This window comes from Pristiophorus japonicus, chromosome 22, assembly GCF_044704955.1.
Source record: "Pristiophorus japonicus isolate sPriJap1 chromosome 22, sPriJap1.hap1, whole genome shotgun sequence".
NCBI lineage: Eukaryota > Metazoa > Chordata > Chondrichthyes > Pristiophoridae > Pristiophorus > Pristiophorus japonicus.
Genome location: NC_091998.1, coordinates 36,179,644 through 36,192,189, shown reverse-complemented (window position 1 = coordinate 36,192,189; position 12,546 = coordinate 36,179,644). Strand labels below are relative to the sequence as shown.

The window sequence follows — 12,546 nt, the reverse complement described above, 5'->3', positions numbered from 1 at the left end:
TGACAAATCTTCTGGAATTTTTTGAGGATGTTTCCAGTAAAGTGGACAAAGGAGAACCAGTTGATGTGGTATATTTGGACTTTCAGAAGGCTTTCGACAAGGTCCCACACAAGAGCTTAATGTGCAAAGTTAAAGCACATGGGATTGGGGGTAGTGTGCTGACGTGGATTGAGAACTGGTTGTCAGACAGGAAGCAAAGAGTAGGAGTAAACGGGTACTTTTCAGAATGGCAGGCAGTGACTAGTGGAGTGCCGCAAGGTTCTGTGCTGGGGCCCCAGCTGTTTACATTGTACATTAATGATTTAGACGAGGGGATTAAATGCAGTATCTCCAAATTTGCGGATGATACTAAGTTGGGTGGCAGTGTGAGCTGCGAGGAGGATGCTATTAGGCTGCAGAGTGACTTGGATAGGTTAGGTGAGTGGGCAAATGCATGGCAGATGAAGTATAATGTGGATAAATGTGAGGTTATCCACTTTGGTGGTAAAAACAGAGAGACAGACTATTATCTGAATGGTGACAGATTAGGAAAAGGGAAGGTGCAACGAGACCTGGGTGTCATGGTACATCAGTCATTGAAGGTTAGCATACAGGTACAGCAGGCGGTTAAGAAAGCAAATGGCATGTTGGCCTTCATAGCGAGGGGATTTGAATACAGGGGCAGGGAGGTGTTGCTACAGTTGTACAGGGCCTTGGTGAGGCCACACCTGGAGTATTGTGTACAGTTTTGGTCTCCTAACTTGAGGAAGGACATTCTTGCTATTGAGGGAGTGCAGCGAAGGTTCACCAGACTGATTCCCGGGATGGCGGGACTGACCTATCAAGAAAGATTGGATCAACTGGGCTTGTATTCACTGGAGTTCAGAAGAATGAGAGGGGACCTCATAGAAACGTTTAAAATTCTGACGGGTTTAGACAGGTTAGATGCAGAAAGAATGTTCCCAATGTTGGGGAAGTCCAGAACCAGGGGTCACAGTCTGAGGATAAGGGGTAAGCCATTTAGGACCGAGATGAGGAGAAACTTCTTCACCCAGAGAGTGGTGAACCTGTGGAATTCTCTACCACAGAAAGTAGTTGAGGCTAATTCACTAAATATATTCAAAAGGGAGTTAGATGAAGTCCTTACTACTCGGGGGATCAAGGGTTATGGCGAGAAAGCAGGAAGGGGGTACTGAAGTTTCATGTTCAGCCATGAACTCATTGAATGGCGGTGCAGGCTAGAAGGGCTGAATGGCCTGCTCCTGCACCTATTTTCTATGTTTCTATGTTTCTATGAAAATGTACCTGCAGCCTTTTCAGCTATTTTGGCTTCTACAGCTTTTTCTTGCAATTCCGTGTCCAGTTTTAGAACTTCCAACTCACACTCTTTTTCTGACAGTTTATCCTGAAGCTTTTTATTAGATTCTCCAGTATAAAAGTACTTAGTTGGCTGTGAAGTGCTTGGGACATGCTGAGATTGCGAAATGTACTCTCTTAATGCAAGTTCATCTTTCTTTCGCCACCTGTGTCTGTGGGACTGGATATCAGGCAGTGCCTTTACACATTCAGTCCTTCTGTCTGCAGGACGAATTATCTTGCAGGGTGCTTCTTTGCCACTTCAGAGGCAAGGTAGGGGAGAGCAAGAGATCTACAAATGGAAGTTAAGTTGTAAAACATCACACCAGGAATTTACCTGACCCTGCAGATCTCCTGCCAGTGCGTGACTGATGAGCATAATCCAGAGCTGTGAAGGACCGGTGGTAAGAAATATCTGACTGGAAAAGACCACAGGAATACAATATTTGTTATTACTGTCGCGTATTGCGTCACTGAGTCCTGGAAGTGACCATTCTGTAAACAATTAGTGATTACTATAGCAATAATACAATCACTGAGCTGATCAAAATAAAAGCATGCAGCCTTCAGGACAACATTCCTTATCCCGAACCCGCCCCGTTCCATCCACCCTTCACCCATCCCTCCCCTCCACTCCACCCCCCCTCCCCTCCGTTCCACCCCCCTCCCCTCCCCACCCCCCCTCCCCTCCACTGTTCCACCCTCCCTCCCCTCCACTGTTCCACCCCCCTCCCCCCTCCCTCTGTTCCACCCCCCCTCCCTCCGTTCCACCTCCCCTCCCTCCCTCCCTCCGTTCCACCTCCCCTCCCTCCCTCCGTTCCACCCCCTCTCCCTCCCTCCCTCCGTTCCAACCCACCCCCCCTCCCCTCCACTCCACTCCCCCTCCCCCCCACCGTTTCACCCCCCCCTCCGTTCCACCCACCCATCCCTTCCCCCCCCTCCGTTCCACGCCCCCCCTCCGTCCATAAATGGTACACACTGCTGCCACGATGCGTCGGTGATGGAGGGAGTAAATGTTTAAGTGGTAGATGGGGTGATCAAGCGGGCTGCTTTGCCCTGGATGGTGTTGAGATTCTTGAGTGTTGTTGGAGCTGTAAACATCCAGGCAAGTGGAGCGTATACCATCACACTCCTGATTTGTGCCTTGTAGATGGTGGAAAGGCTTTAGGGAGTCAGGAGGTGAGACACTCGCCGCAGAATACCCAGCCTCTGACCTGCTCTTGTAGCCACAGTATTTATGTGGCTGGTCCAGTAAATTTCTGGTCAATGGTAACTCCCAGGATGTTGATGGCCTAGGACATTGCCCTGAAGACTCCTGCAGCAATGCTCTGGGGATGAGATGATTATTCTCCAACAACCTCAACCATCTTCCTTTGTGCTAGGTATGACTCCAGCCAGTGGAGAGTTTTCCCCCCGATTCCCGTTGACTTAAATTTTACTGGGGCTCCTTGGTGCCATAGTCGGTCGAATAATGCCAAGGGCAGTTTCTCTCATCTCACCTCTGGAATTCAGTTCTTTTGTCCATATTTGGACCAAGGCTGTAATGAGGTCGGTAGCCGAGTGGTCCTGGCAGAACACAAATTGAGCATCAACAAGTAGGTTATTGGTGAGTAAGTGCCGCTTGATACCACTGGTGACTACACCTTCCATCACTTTGCTGATAATTGAGAGTAGACTGATGGGACTGATGGGTAATTGGCCAGATTAGATTTGTGGACAGGACATATCTGGGCAATTTTCACTTTGTCAGATAGATGCCAGTGTTGTAGCTGTACTAGAACAGCTTGTCTGGAGGCACAGCTAGATTTGGAGCACGTCTTCAGCACTGCAACCTTTGCTGTATCCAGTGCACTCAGCCATTGCTTAGTATCAGGTGGAGTGAATCACAAATTGGATGAAGACTGGCATCTGTGACAGTGGGGACCTCAGAATGGATAATTCTCTCGGCGTTTCTGGATGAAGATGGTTGTGAACGCTTCATCCTTTTCTTTTTCACTAACGTGCTGGGCTCTGCCATCGATGAAGATGGTGATGCACAATACTCTCTATCTTCTACCTCCTAACCAACTCCCTACCCATGTCAATAGGTTGCCTAGAATTCAATGCACCCTCATTTTTGATAAAGTCTCTTATGTGGAACCTTACTGAATGCCTTCTGGAAGTCCAGATATGTAATATTCATAGACTATTGGTTACCTCCTCAAAAAATTGAACTAGGTTCATTAGACTTGACTTACCCGTTACAAATCAAAGCTGGCTCTCTGCACCAGTGTGTATTTGTCCAAATGCCCAGTCACACTGTCCCTAGTAACGTCCCTACAACAGATATTAGACTAATAGGCCTATACTTTTCTACTTTATCTCTCTCACCCGTCTTAAATAATAGAATGACATGGGCAATTTTCCAATCCAAGGGGACATTTCCTGCATTAAGAGAATTTGGAAGATCATGACTAAAGCATCTACAATTTCCTCACCTACTTCTTTTATACCTTAGGGTGGAAACCATCAGGCCCTGGAGTTTTGTCTATATTTAGTCTCATTATTTTCTGCATTACCTGTTTATTATTAGAGAGGATATTTCCACTTGTGGGAAGACCAAAGCTAGGTGCCATCAATATAAGATAGTCACTGTGGAAGAAAGAATCTATGAATCCATGGCTTATGAAAGAGGGAAGGGTTAAATTCCTTTTATTAGCTATGCTTAAAGAAATAATAAGACTAGAAAATAGCCACGCTTTTTAGCCTTGAAACTTACAGATGCAATTAAATGACTATCTGGTATTAAAAGGGAGTCTCCTTTGATTCTGCTTATTAGACTGTGAACAGAGAAAAACAATGCAAGGACAGATAGAGTGTGTACCTCCCGAAACGACCTTTGTACTCGCGGGACTAATGAATAAGATTCCTTTTCTATTTCTGTATTCAATTTCTGTATAAAGATAAGTGCAATTTGCTTGTACGACAGAGTTCTGCCTTGGTACGGTCCAAGCAAGCTCTCCAAGATATCTTGTTAGCTTTACTAATAAACTTCTCTCGAAGCAACTTCTGAAAGTCTCCGCCTGAGTTAATTTAAGCTAAATATTTCCTCGACAGATTCTGGCGTAGTCCAGCAGGATCTCTAAAAAAAAAACGAGATCCAAAAGAACTAAATTTAACTTTTAAAGAGAAAAGAGGAATTTTAAGGACCTTCCTAGCTGAAAGGAGGAAGGTGCCTAGGCCGTCCTAGCTGAAAGGGGGACGGGCCGCCGAGATCCCCTAGGGGGTGAGGCATAAGGTAGCTACCGCTAAGAAGCTAAAATAACAAAAAGGCAAAAGGAGACCCCGAGCTGAGCAGAAAAGAGAACACCGGTGAGCGCTTTGTAAATTATTGTATATTTTGTAGGATTGTCCTAACTCTCATTTCAGAAAAGATCGCGAGACGTTGCACCTGGAAGAATGGGAAACGGCTCTAGTCGAGCAGGGCACTCGCGCCCAGCTCCTAGAAAAGGAAAGAAGGACGACCTCTCAACTGAAAGAATGAAAGTACATCCTAAGACTGAGAAAAGAATCAGTAAGGTAGTAAAGCAACGAGAGAAGGTAGGAGATCCCATTGTGCCGCCCGGCTCGCAGGCGGACACTGTAATTAAAGAAACGGGAGACGACAGATACGCGGTAACGTTTAGTAGCGATTTGTACGGTTGGTCTGATGGGGATTGGCCATATGGAGGAAGTTTTAAATTGTCCTTAATTGAGGAATGGAGACAGACCACCAAAGATGGGGCGGGGGACCCCAGTTGGGATAAAGATTATATGGAGAATTGTTTTAAAAAATGGACAGAGGTGGCAAAGAGGCACCAGCCCCTAAAAATAAAAAGAAAGAGGAGGAGGGTAAGGAGAAGCCCCCTCCCTCTTACAGCCCCCCAAGTGCCCCGGTTTTGACCGCTTCCCCTGTCGGCTTATACCCCCGTCTTCCAACCACCAAGCCGGATGATTGGCAGGAGATTATAGACATCGTGGCCGCTCAGCTGGATAAGACAGGCCGATTCCTCCACTACCCCCACAACACAAGCCCCCGTGTAATGATCAGAACAACGGCTGTCCTAAAGCCCTGGACACCGGGAGAAGCTCGGGATATGATATCAGCTGCCCCTAATCCTGTTAAGGGGCCAGTAGCCTTTCACAACTGGCTTGAGCAAACCTGTACCATTTATTAAAGGGAGCTAAAAAGCATGGAGATATAGGGGAAGTCACCCGCTGCTTGCAGAAAGCAGAAGAATAGATTTTGCAGGCAGATGGAAAAATAGTTGGAACGAGCATGCAGGAATACCAATGGATCAAAATGAACCTTTGGCAGTGCAAACCTTGTTAAATTGTATGTTGCCACAACAAGCAAGAACATACAAAATAAGGGTTTTGGACTGGCAAGGAAAAAGTTGGAAAGAGACAGTTACAGTACTGGCTAACATGGATAGAGAGGGACTATTTACCTATAAGGAAAATATGGCTAAAACAGGTCAGTAAATCAGCAAAAGGGACGAGGACAGGCACAGAATAATCAGCATAGGGATGCCCCGGAGGCTTAGTGGTACAGGCGGCAGCCCTCCGCTTATCGGCAGACATAGAAGAAAACCCTCTGGCAGTAGTAAAAGTAGGAGACACTTATGTAAAGTTCCTGGTGGATACCGGTGCTACTATGTCTTCTGTACCATCCTCTGTGGGATTACCTGTAAGCAACACCACCGTCTTAAGTATGGGTGTGGCCGGTATCCCCATGAAATAATTTTTATCTGAACCTACCAAATTGATAATTGAAGGACAATCAGTTAATGATGAGACTTTGATAGTCTCTAAAACAACACCGCTCCCTTTATTGGGAAGACAGACTTTGTGCAAACTAGGAGCCACAATTTATTGCACAAAGGAAGGAATGTACATGGAGCTCCCTCCAAATAATATTCATCAGTTCTTTAATGGGATTAAAAAAAAGAGAAAAGGGAGGATAACAAAGAAAAGGCTGCCCTCTATTGTTGGCAATTGATTGGCAACTTCTATTCCCCCTTGATACATGAAGTTATACAAAACTTAAAAGCTAAATTTGACTCTAATACTGAAGAATTGATGTATATAATTTTGACAAGCTTTGAGGCAGTTCAGCTTCACTGTACAGCCTGGTACACTCGTCAAAAAGCTGAAACTTACCAGTGTTTGGTACAATCCTTTTTAAATAGAGAAGAAATAGTAGAAGCTACGCCCCGCATTTATTTTGGACCAGAAGGATTGGGGGTAGCCATCGATTTGACACCCTTACAGCAACAGCGGTTTAGGGAAGCGAACTCGACACCCCATCTGACCTTGGCTGTAAAACCGCCAGCGAAACCTGAAGATATAGGTCCGATGATTGTAGGAATAGAAAGAGAAAAACAGCAACACGGCTATCAACCTTGGGCAGTAATAAAATTGCAAAGTGTTCAGATAGACTTTATCACCCACAACAGGGGGATTCTCCAGTGGAAAGGTAAAAATCATGCCTCCACTTTTGAAAAACAGCAACCCCCAGAACAACCAAGCCCTAAGCTGCCAATGGCATTGAATCAAGTATCTTCTGAACTTTGGGCAAAGCATAAGAATCATGTTGGGCAAGTACATTCTGCAGTACCCCATCGGGTACAATTAATAAAGAACACCGTGTTACCAAGCATTAGGCAGTACAGACTGCCCCCAGAGGCAGAAAATGGGATAGAGCCAGTCATTTCTGCATTGTTGGAACAAGGAGTTTTAGAAAAGACCCAGAGCCCGTGTAACACTCCGATACTGCCCATACCAAAGGTTAATAGGCCGAATGAATGGAGATTTGTGCAAGATTTGAGAGCTATTAATAAGATTGTAGTCCCTATCACCCCTGTGGTACCGGACACCAACATTATACTATCTGCTATACCACCAACAGCAACTGTCTTTACTGTAATAGACCTGTGTTCAGCTTTTTTCTCCATCCCGTTAAATCAAGAGAGTCAGTATCTGTTTGCTTTCACCCACAAGAAACAGCAGTACACATGGATCAGGTTGCCCCAAGGATACACCGAAAGCCCCGCAGTATATGCAGCAGCAGTAAAAAGAGACCTCGAAGACTGTTCATTATCAGACCAGTCTGTACTGCTGCAGTATGCGGACGATTTGCTTGTGGCTTCCAGCCACGGATACAGGTGCATGCAAGATTCCCTGAAACTGTTACAGCACCTATGTGAAAGAGGGCACCGAGTGTCGTTACAAAAGTTACAATTTTGTCAGACTCAAGTCCAGTACCTGGGTTTTTACATATCTCAAGGGCAAAGGCAGCTAGGACCAGAAAGAATTCAGACAATTCAAAGGGCCACCATACCAAAGACAAAGAAGGATATCTTGTCATTTTTGGGGATGGTTGGGTACTGTAGACAATGGATCCCCGATTATCGAGAATGGGATGCGGTCCTAAGATCAGCTGCCCTAAATGATGCCCCACCCAAGGTGGAGTGGACCCCAGAGAGAGAGAGGAGGCATTTAAACAGTTAAAGAAAGCCATTACTCATGCTCCGGCGTTGGGACTTCCGAATTATGGTAAACCCTTTCAGATGCATGTGAATGAAAAAGAAGGATTTGCAACAGCAGTACTAACCCAAGAACATGGTGGGGGAAATAGACCAGTTGCTTATTATTCGGTTTTACTGCCTCCAGTAGTAAGGGGAATGCCCGCATGTCTGTCTACGTGCTGTAGCTGCTACTGCGGTCATGGTGGAGAAGTCGGTACCTATTGTCTTGGATCATCCATGTACTGTCATTACAGCCCATGCTGTGTTATTACTTTTGAATTCAGCTGCCACACAACACTTTACAGCGTCTCGAAGAACAGGTTATGAAGTATTACTATACCTTACACACCCTAACTATACCTTTCGACGTGCACCGGTAGTGAACCCAGCCACCTTTCTTCCTACTAAAGAAGTAGAGGATCCAGACCAGCATGATTGTCTGTTAACGGTGGAAGTAGCCACCTTACCAAGACCAGATTTGCTCACAGAGCCCATGGACAATCCTGATCTTATTCTCTATACGGATGGATCATCACATAGGCCGTCGGATGATTTGTTTTTGGCAGGCTATGCTATTGTAAATCCCTACGAAACTGTTGAAGCATTCGCCCTGCCTCCCGGAACCTTGGCTCAGGCTGCTGAATTGTTTGCCCTCACTAGAGCTTGTATAATAGCTAAAGATCAAACTGTTAATATCTATACTGATTCTAGATATGCATTCGGTGTGGTCCATGATTTTGGACAACTATGGAAAAACAGAGGCTTTATCACCTCTGGTGGAAAGCATATTAAGCACTCTCAACTGGTGCTTAATCTATTAGACGCCATTCAGTTGCCAAGTAAGGTAGCCGTTATCAAATGTGCAGCTCACACAACCGGTGAGGATGAAGTATCAGTAGGAAATAGGAGGGCTGACGAGGCAGCCAAACAGGCCGCTTCGGCAAAGGCATACTGCCTTCAAGCAGTCTCAGTTTCCCCTCCACAGGTACTTGACATCCAACAGCTTAAAACAGCCCAACAACAAGTTACCATGCAGGAAGGAAGAACTTGGGAAAACCAGGGTTGTTTTCTAAAAAACGACATTTGGTATCACCCTGATGGGCGAACTGTTTGCCCTAGATCTCTATTTTTGCCCCTGTCTCGCCTAGCACACGGTCAGGCTCACATGGGCAAAGGAGGGATGATACATGCTATTAATGCACAGTGGTATGCACCAGGAATAACAGTAGTAATTGAGAAAGTTGCTAGGACATGCCAAATTTGTCAACAAAATAAGAGGTAAAACACCTGCTGGATATGATCATCTACCCCAACCAAGTATGCCCTTTGAAAATTTGCAAATTGACTTTGTCCACATGCCTCCAGTATCAGGTCTTAAGTATCTATTAGTCATAGTAGATATGTTCACAAGGTGGGTAGAAGCGTACGCCACTAGGAAAGACGATGCCCGAACAGTAGTAACAATTCTATTTAAAGAAATAGTACCAAGATATGGGATACCTATGGGAATCAACAGTGATAGGGGAACCCACTTCACCGGAAAAATAGTGCAGAACCTTGCAGAAGCGTTAGGGTTCCAGTGGAAGTTACATATACCATATCAGCCACAGTCCTCAGGAATGGTAGAAAGAGTAAATGGGATAATAAAATCTACCCTTACCAAGGTATGTCAGGAGACTGGACTGAAGTGGCCAGAAGCCTTACCATTAGTATTGTATACAATGAGAAACCAGAAAAACCGAAACACTGATTTGACACCACATGAAGCCTTATTGGGAAGACCAATGCCTACTGGCGTAAAACCACCACTGACAGATGAAAAAATAGCATTAATTTGGAACGATGAAAAATCACTAAAGTATGCTCAGGCCATGTGTGAAATAGCAAGAAGTCTGCATGAACAAATAAAGCAGACACAGGTGCCCCCGTCGGAAGGAAATATGCACCCTTTCAGACCTGGAGATCAAGTGTTAGTAAAAACATTAAATAAAGAATCCTTTTCTCCAAGGTGGAAAGGACTGTATCAGATAATTCTCACAACATGAACCGCTTTGAAGTTGGAAAAGCACCCGAACTGGGTGCATGCAACCCGCTGTAAATATCATTTCCCCGACGAATTACAGCCGAAGGAAAAGGCATTGAACCAGGGCATACTGCGGTCGCCCAACTAAGAAAAAAGCCATCTTCTCGCTGAAAGAACTGTACCTGCTCTTGTATTAAATATTTGGACTTTAAATTATTGCACAAAATTCACGGACGAATGTCAGAGCTCATTTGTGTGCAAGTTTGGGCCTTTATTATTTGGGTCACTGTTACTATCGTGTGGACGTGTTGTTATTGTAACGACTTATTTCAAGAGTGGTATAGAAACAAACAAGAAAGGGAAGATGGGAAGGGACTCTTGGAAAAATTATAAATGGACGTTAGGTATACTGATCATTTTAGCGACAGGGAACTCCCGGCAGGAGGAAGAAGTCCTAAAAGAAGGAAGAGTATGGAAGGGAAATATGGTATGGGAAAGAAGTAATAGTATGAGGCAGCAAGGCAATTTTATATGCCCAGTAGGCCAAAGTTGTAAAGTAGGGAATTTTACGCCACGATGTGAGGCATGTGGAATGAAGGAAGAAAGAGGGGAATTCCAGTTTATATTGGGGAAAGGGTATCAGTTGTTAATAGAATTCCAGGCCGATGTGTGGATGAGGTGTACCTGGAGCACAGGGAAAAACAAGAGATGGATGCACATAGGAGGGCCGGACGAGAAAAAAGACTTCCTCCGTTATTTATTTACAGGTATGGGAGATGGGCAGCGGATGGTGTGCATGAATAACACCCCAGTGAATGGAGGAGACCCATTTGTGGTAAAATGGTCAGTAAAAGAATCCGGCCACCTAGAAGACCGAGACCCGGGACATCTAAAAAGGATACTGACCACTTGCATCCCAGTGGTAAGATCCCCAGGTGTATTAAATCTAACAATACGAATTAAATATCCCCCAAAGAAAGAAGATGGTTGCCACACAACCAGTGTTAAGGTATCTTTTGAAAAAGAAAGACCCCAAAGAAAGAAACGGGATGTGTTAGAGACTGTGTTAGGTGGAACGGGAGCAGGAATAGGAGCATTGAACTCCATGGATATCGAGACCCTACAAAATAAAATCCAGGCCGTCGGAGGACTGGTAGGGGAAGATATAAAAATCAGAAATGCCTGGGATGAAGGATTACAGCAATTACAGATATCAGGTTACGTCATAAATGAAATGACCTGGGAACAGAATGAAGGGATAGAGAAGGAAATAGAGAACCTAATGAAAGAACAACAGGGAGTAAACAAGTACACACATTGCCTGTTCAAAAGAAATGATCAGACAGCTATTAAGAGCCGAGTTAGAACGGAAAATATTATCCTTCCATGCTAACACATGGGAAAGGTTGCTGGAAATTAACAAAAGAGATAAGCTTCTTAATTTAACCATTAGCCCTCAAAAAAAAAAGAAATACCAGTTGTAATCTGGATGGAATTTTGTATAAACCCCCCATTAATAAATGCGTGAGAAGAGTCTTCACCCTGTATGACCCTGAAGTAAAAAGAACTTATACCTTTGGGCAGTGGCAAAATGAAGAAAAATATCTGTCTATGCACAAGATTGAACCCTTACCCCCTGTAATTAATTTGACCAGACTGCACAATTTGATGAGTTACAAGAAGGGGCAGCTAGTGAGAATCGCAGATGAAGTCACCTCTTTGACAGTACACCACTGGTGGGATGTGTTTACCGGATGGTCCCCAAGAGCTACAGCAGTACTGAAGCTCGCTATACACCCCATAGTAATCGTAGGTGTGGTTATGCTTGTATTATTAATAATCCTTTGCGGAATGTGGATAAAATTAAAAAACGTAATTAGTCAAGTAATAGGCCTGCTCTCCGAAATAGAAAGAAAAGGTGTATGCATGAAAGGAAGGTTAAGTCGCTTAGAGGAAAAGGTTGATGAAGACGATTATCTCCAAATGCGACCCTATCCGGAAGGGTATACACCCCCTTTTGCTAAAGAAGAAAATATAGGAAATTGTGTTGATCTAAAAAATAAAAAGATCAACAAGGAGGGAATTGTGGAAGAAAGAATCTATGAATCCATGGCTTATGAAAGAGGGAAGGGTTAAATTCTTTTTATTAGCTATGCTTAAAGAAATAATAAGACTAGAAAATAGCCACGCTTTTTAGCCTTGAAACTTACAGATGCAATTAAATGACTATCTGGTATTAAAAGGGAGTCTCCTTTGATTCTGCTTATTAGACTGTGAACAGAGAAAAACTATGCAAGGACAGATAGAGTGTGTACCTCCCGAAACGACCTTTGTACTCGCGGGACTAATGAATAAAGATTCCTTTTCTATTTCTGTATTCAATTTCTGTATAAAGATAAGTGCAATTTGCTTGTACGACAGAGTTCTGCCTTGGTACGGTCCAAGCAAGCTCTCCAAGATATCTTGTTAGCTTTAGTAATAAACTTCTCTCGAAGCAACTTCTGAAAGTCTCCGCCTGAGTTAATTTAAGCTAAATATTTCCTCGACAGTCACTAATAAATCTAACAGGGAATTCAGAAGAAACATCTTTACCCAGAGTGTGGTTAGAATGTGGAACTCACTACCACAGGGAGTGGTTGA

General features: G+C 44.2%; 1 protein-coding gene and 1 long non-coding RNA gene across 8 annotated transcripts in view; one reads left to right on the top strand and one right to left on the bottom strand.

Annotated features, from left to right (window-relative positions):
• The window catches only part of LOC139234953 (protein FAM149B1-like), a 143,727-nt gene that overhangs the window by 21,406 nt on the left and 109,775 nt on the right, over positions 1 to 12,546 (bottom strand). For 6 of the 7 annotated variants that reach the window (XR_011588370.1, XM_070865932.1, XM_070865937.1 and 3 more), the window contains one exon: positions 1,673 to 1,754. Coding sequence is in view for 5 of the 7 variants with exons in the window: in XM_070865932.1 (XP_070722033.1) it covers positions 1,673 to 1,754 (82 nt within the window). In the remaining 2 variants the exon portion in view is untranslated. Of the gene's footprint in view, positions 1 to 1,672; positions 1,755 to 3,893; positions 3,967 to 12,546 lie in introns of those variants that run through there. The other variant, XR_011588371.1, reaches the window with a different exon arrangement.
• On the top strand, positions 4,039 to 12,404 carry LOC139234952 (uncharacterized). Its single transcript, XR_011588369.1, has 2 exons — positions 4,039 to 4,686; positions 9,892 to 12,404. It is a non-coding gene; the product is annotated as an uncharacterized lncRNA (long non-coding RNA).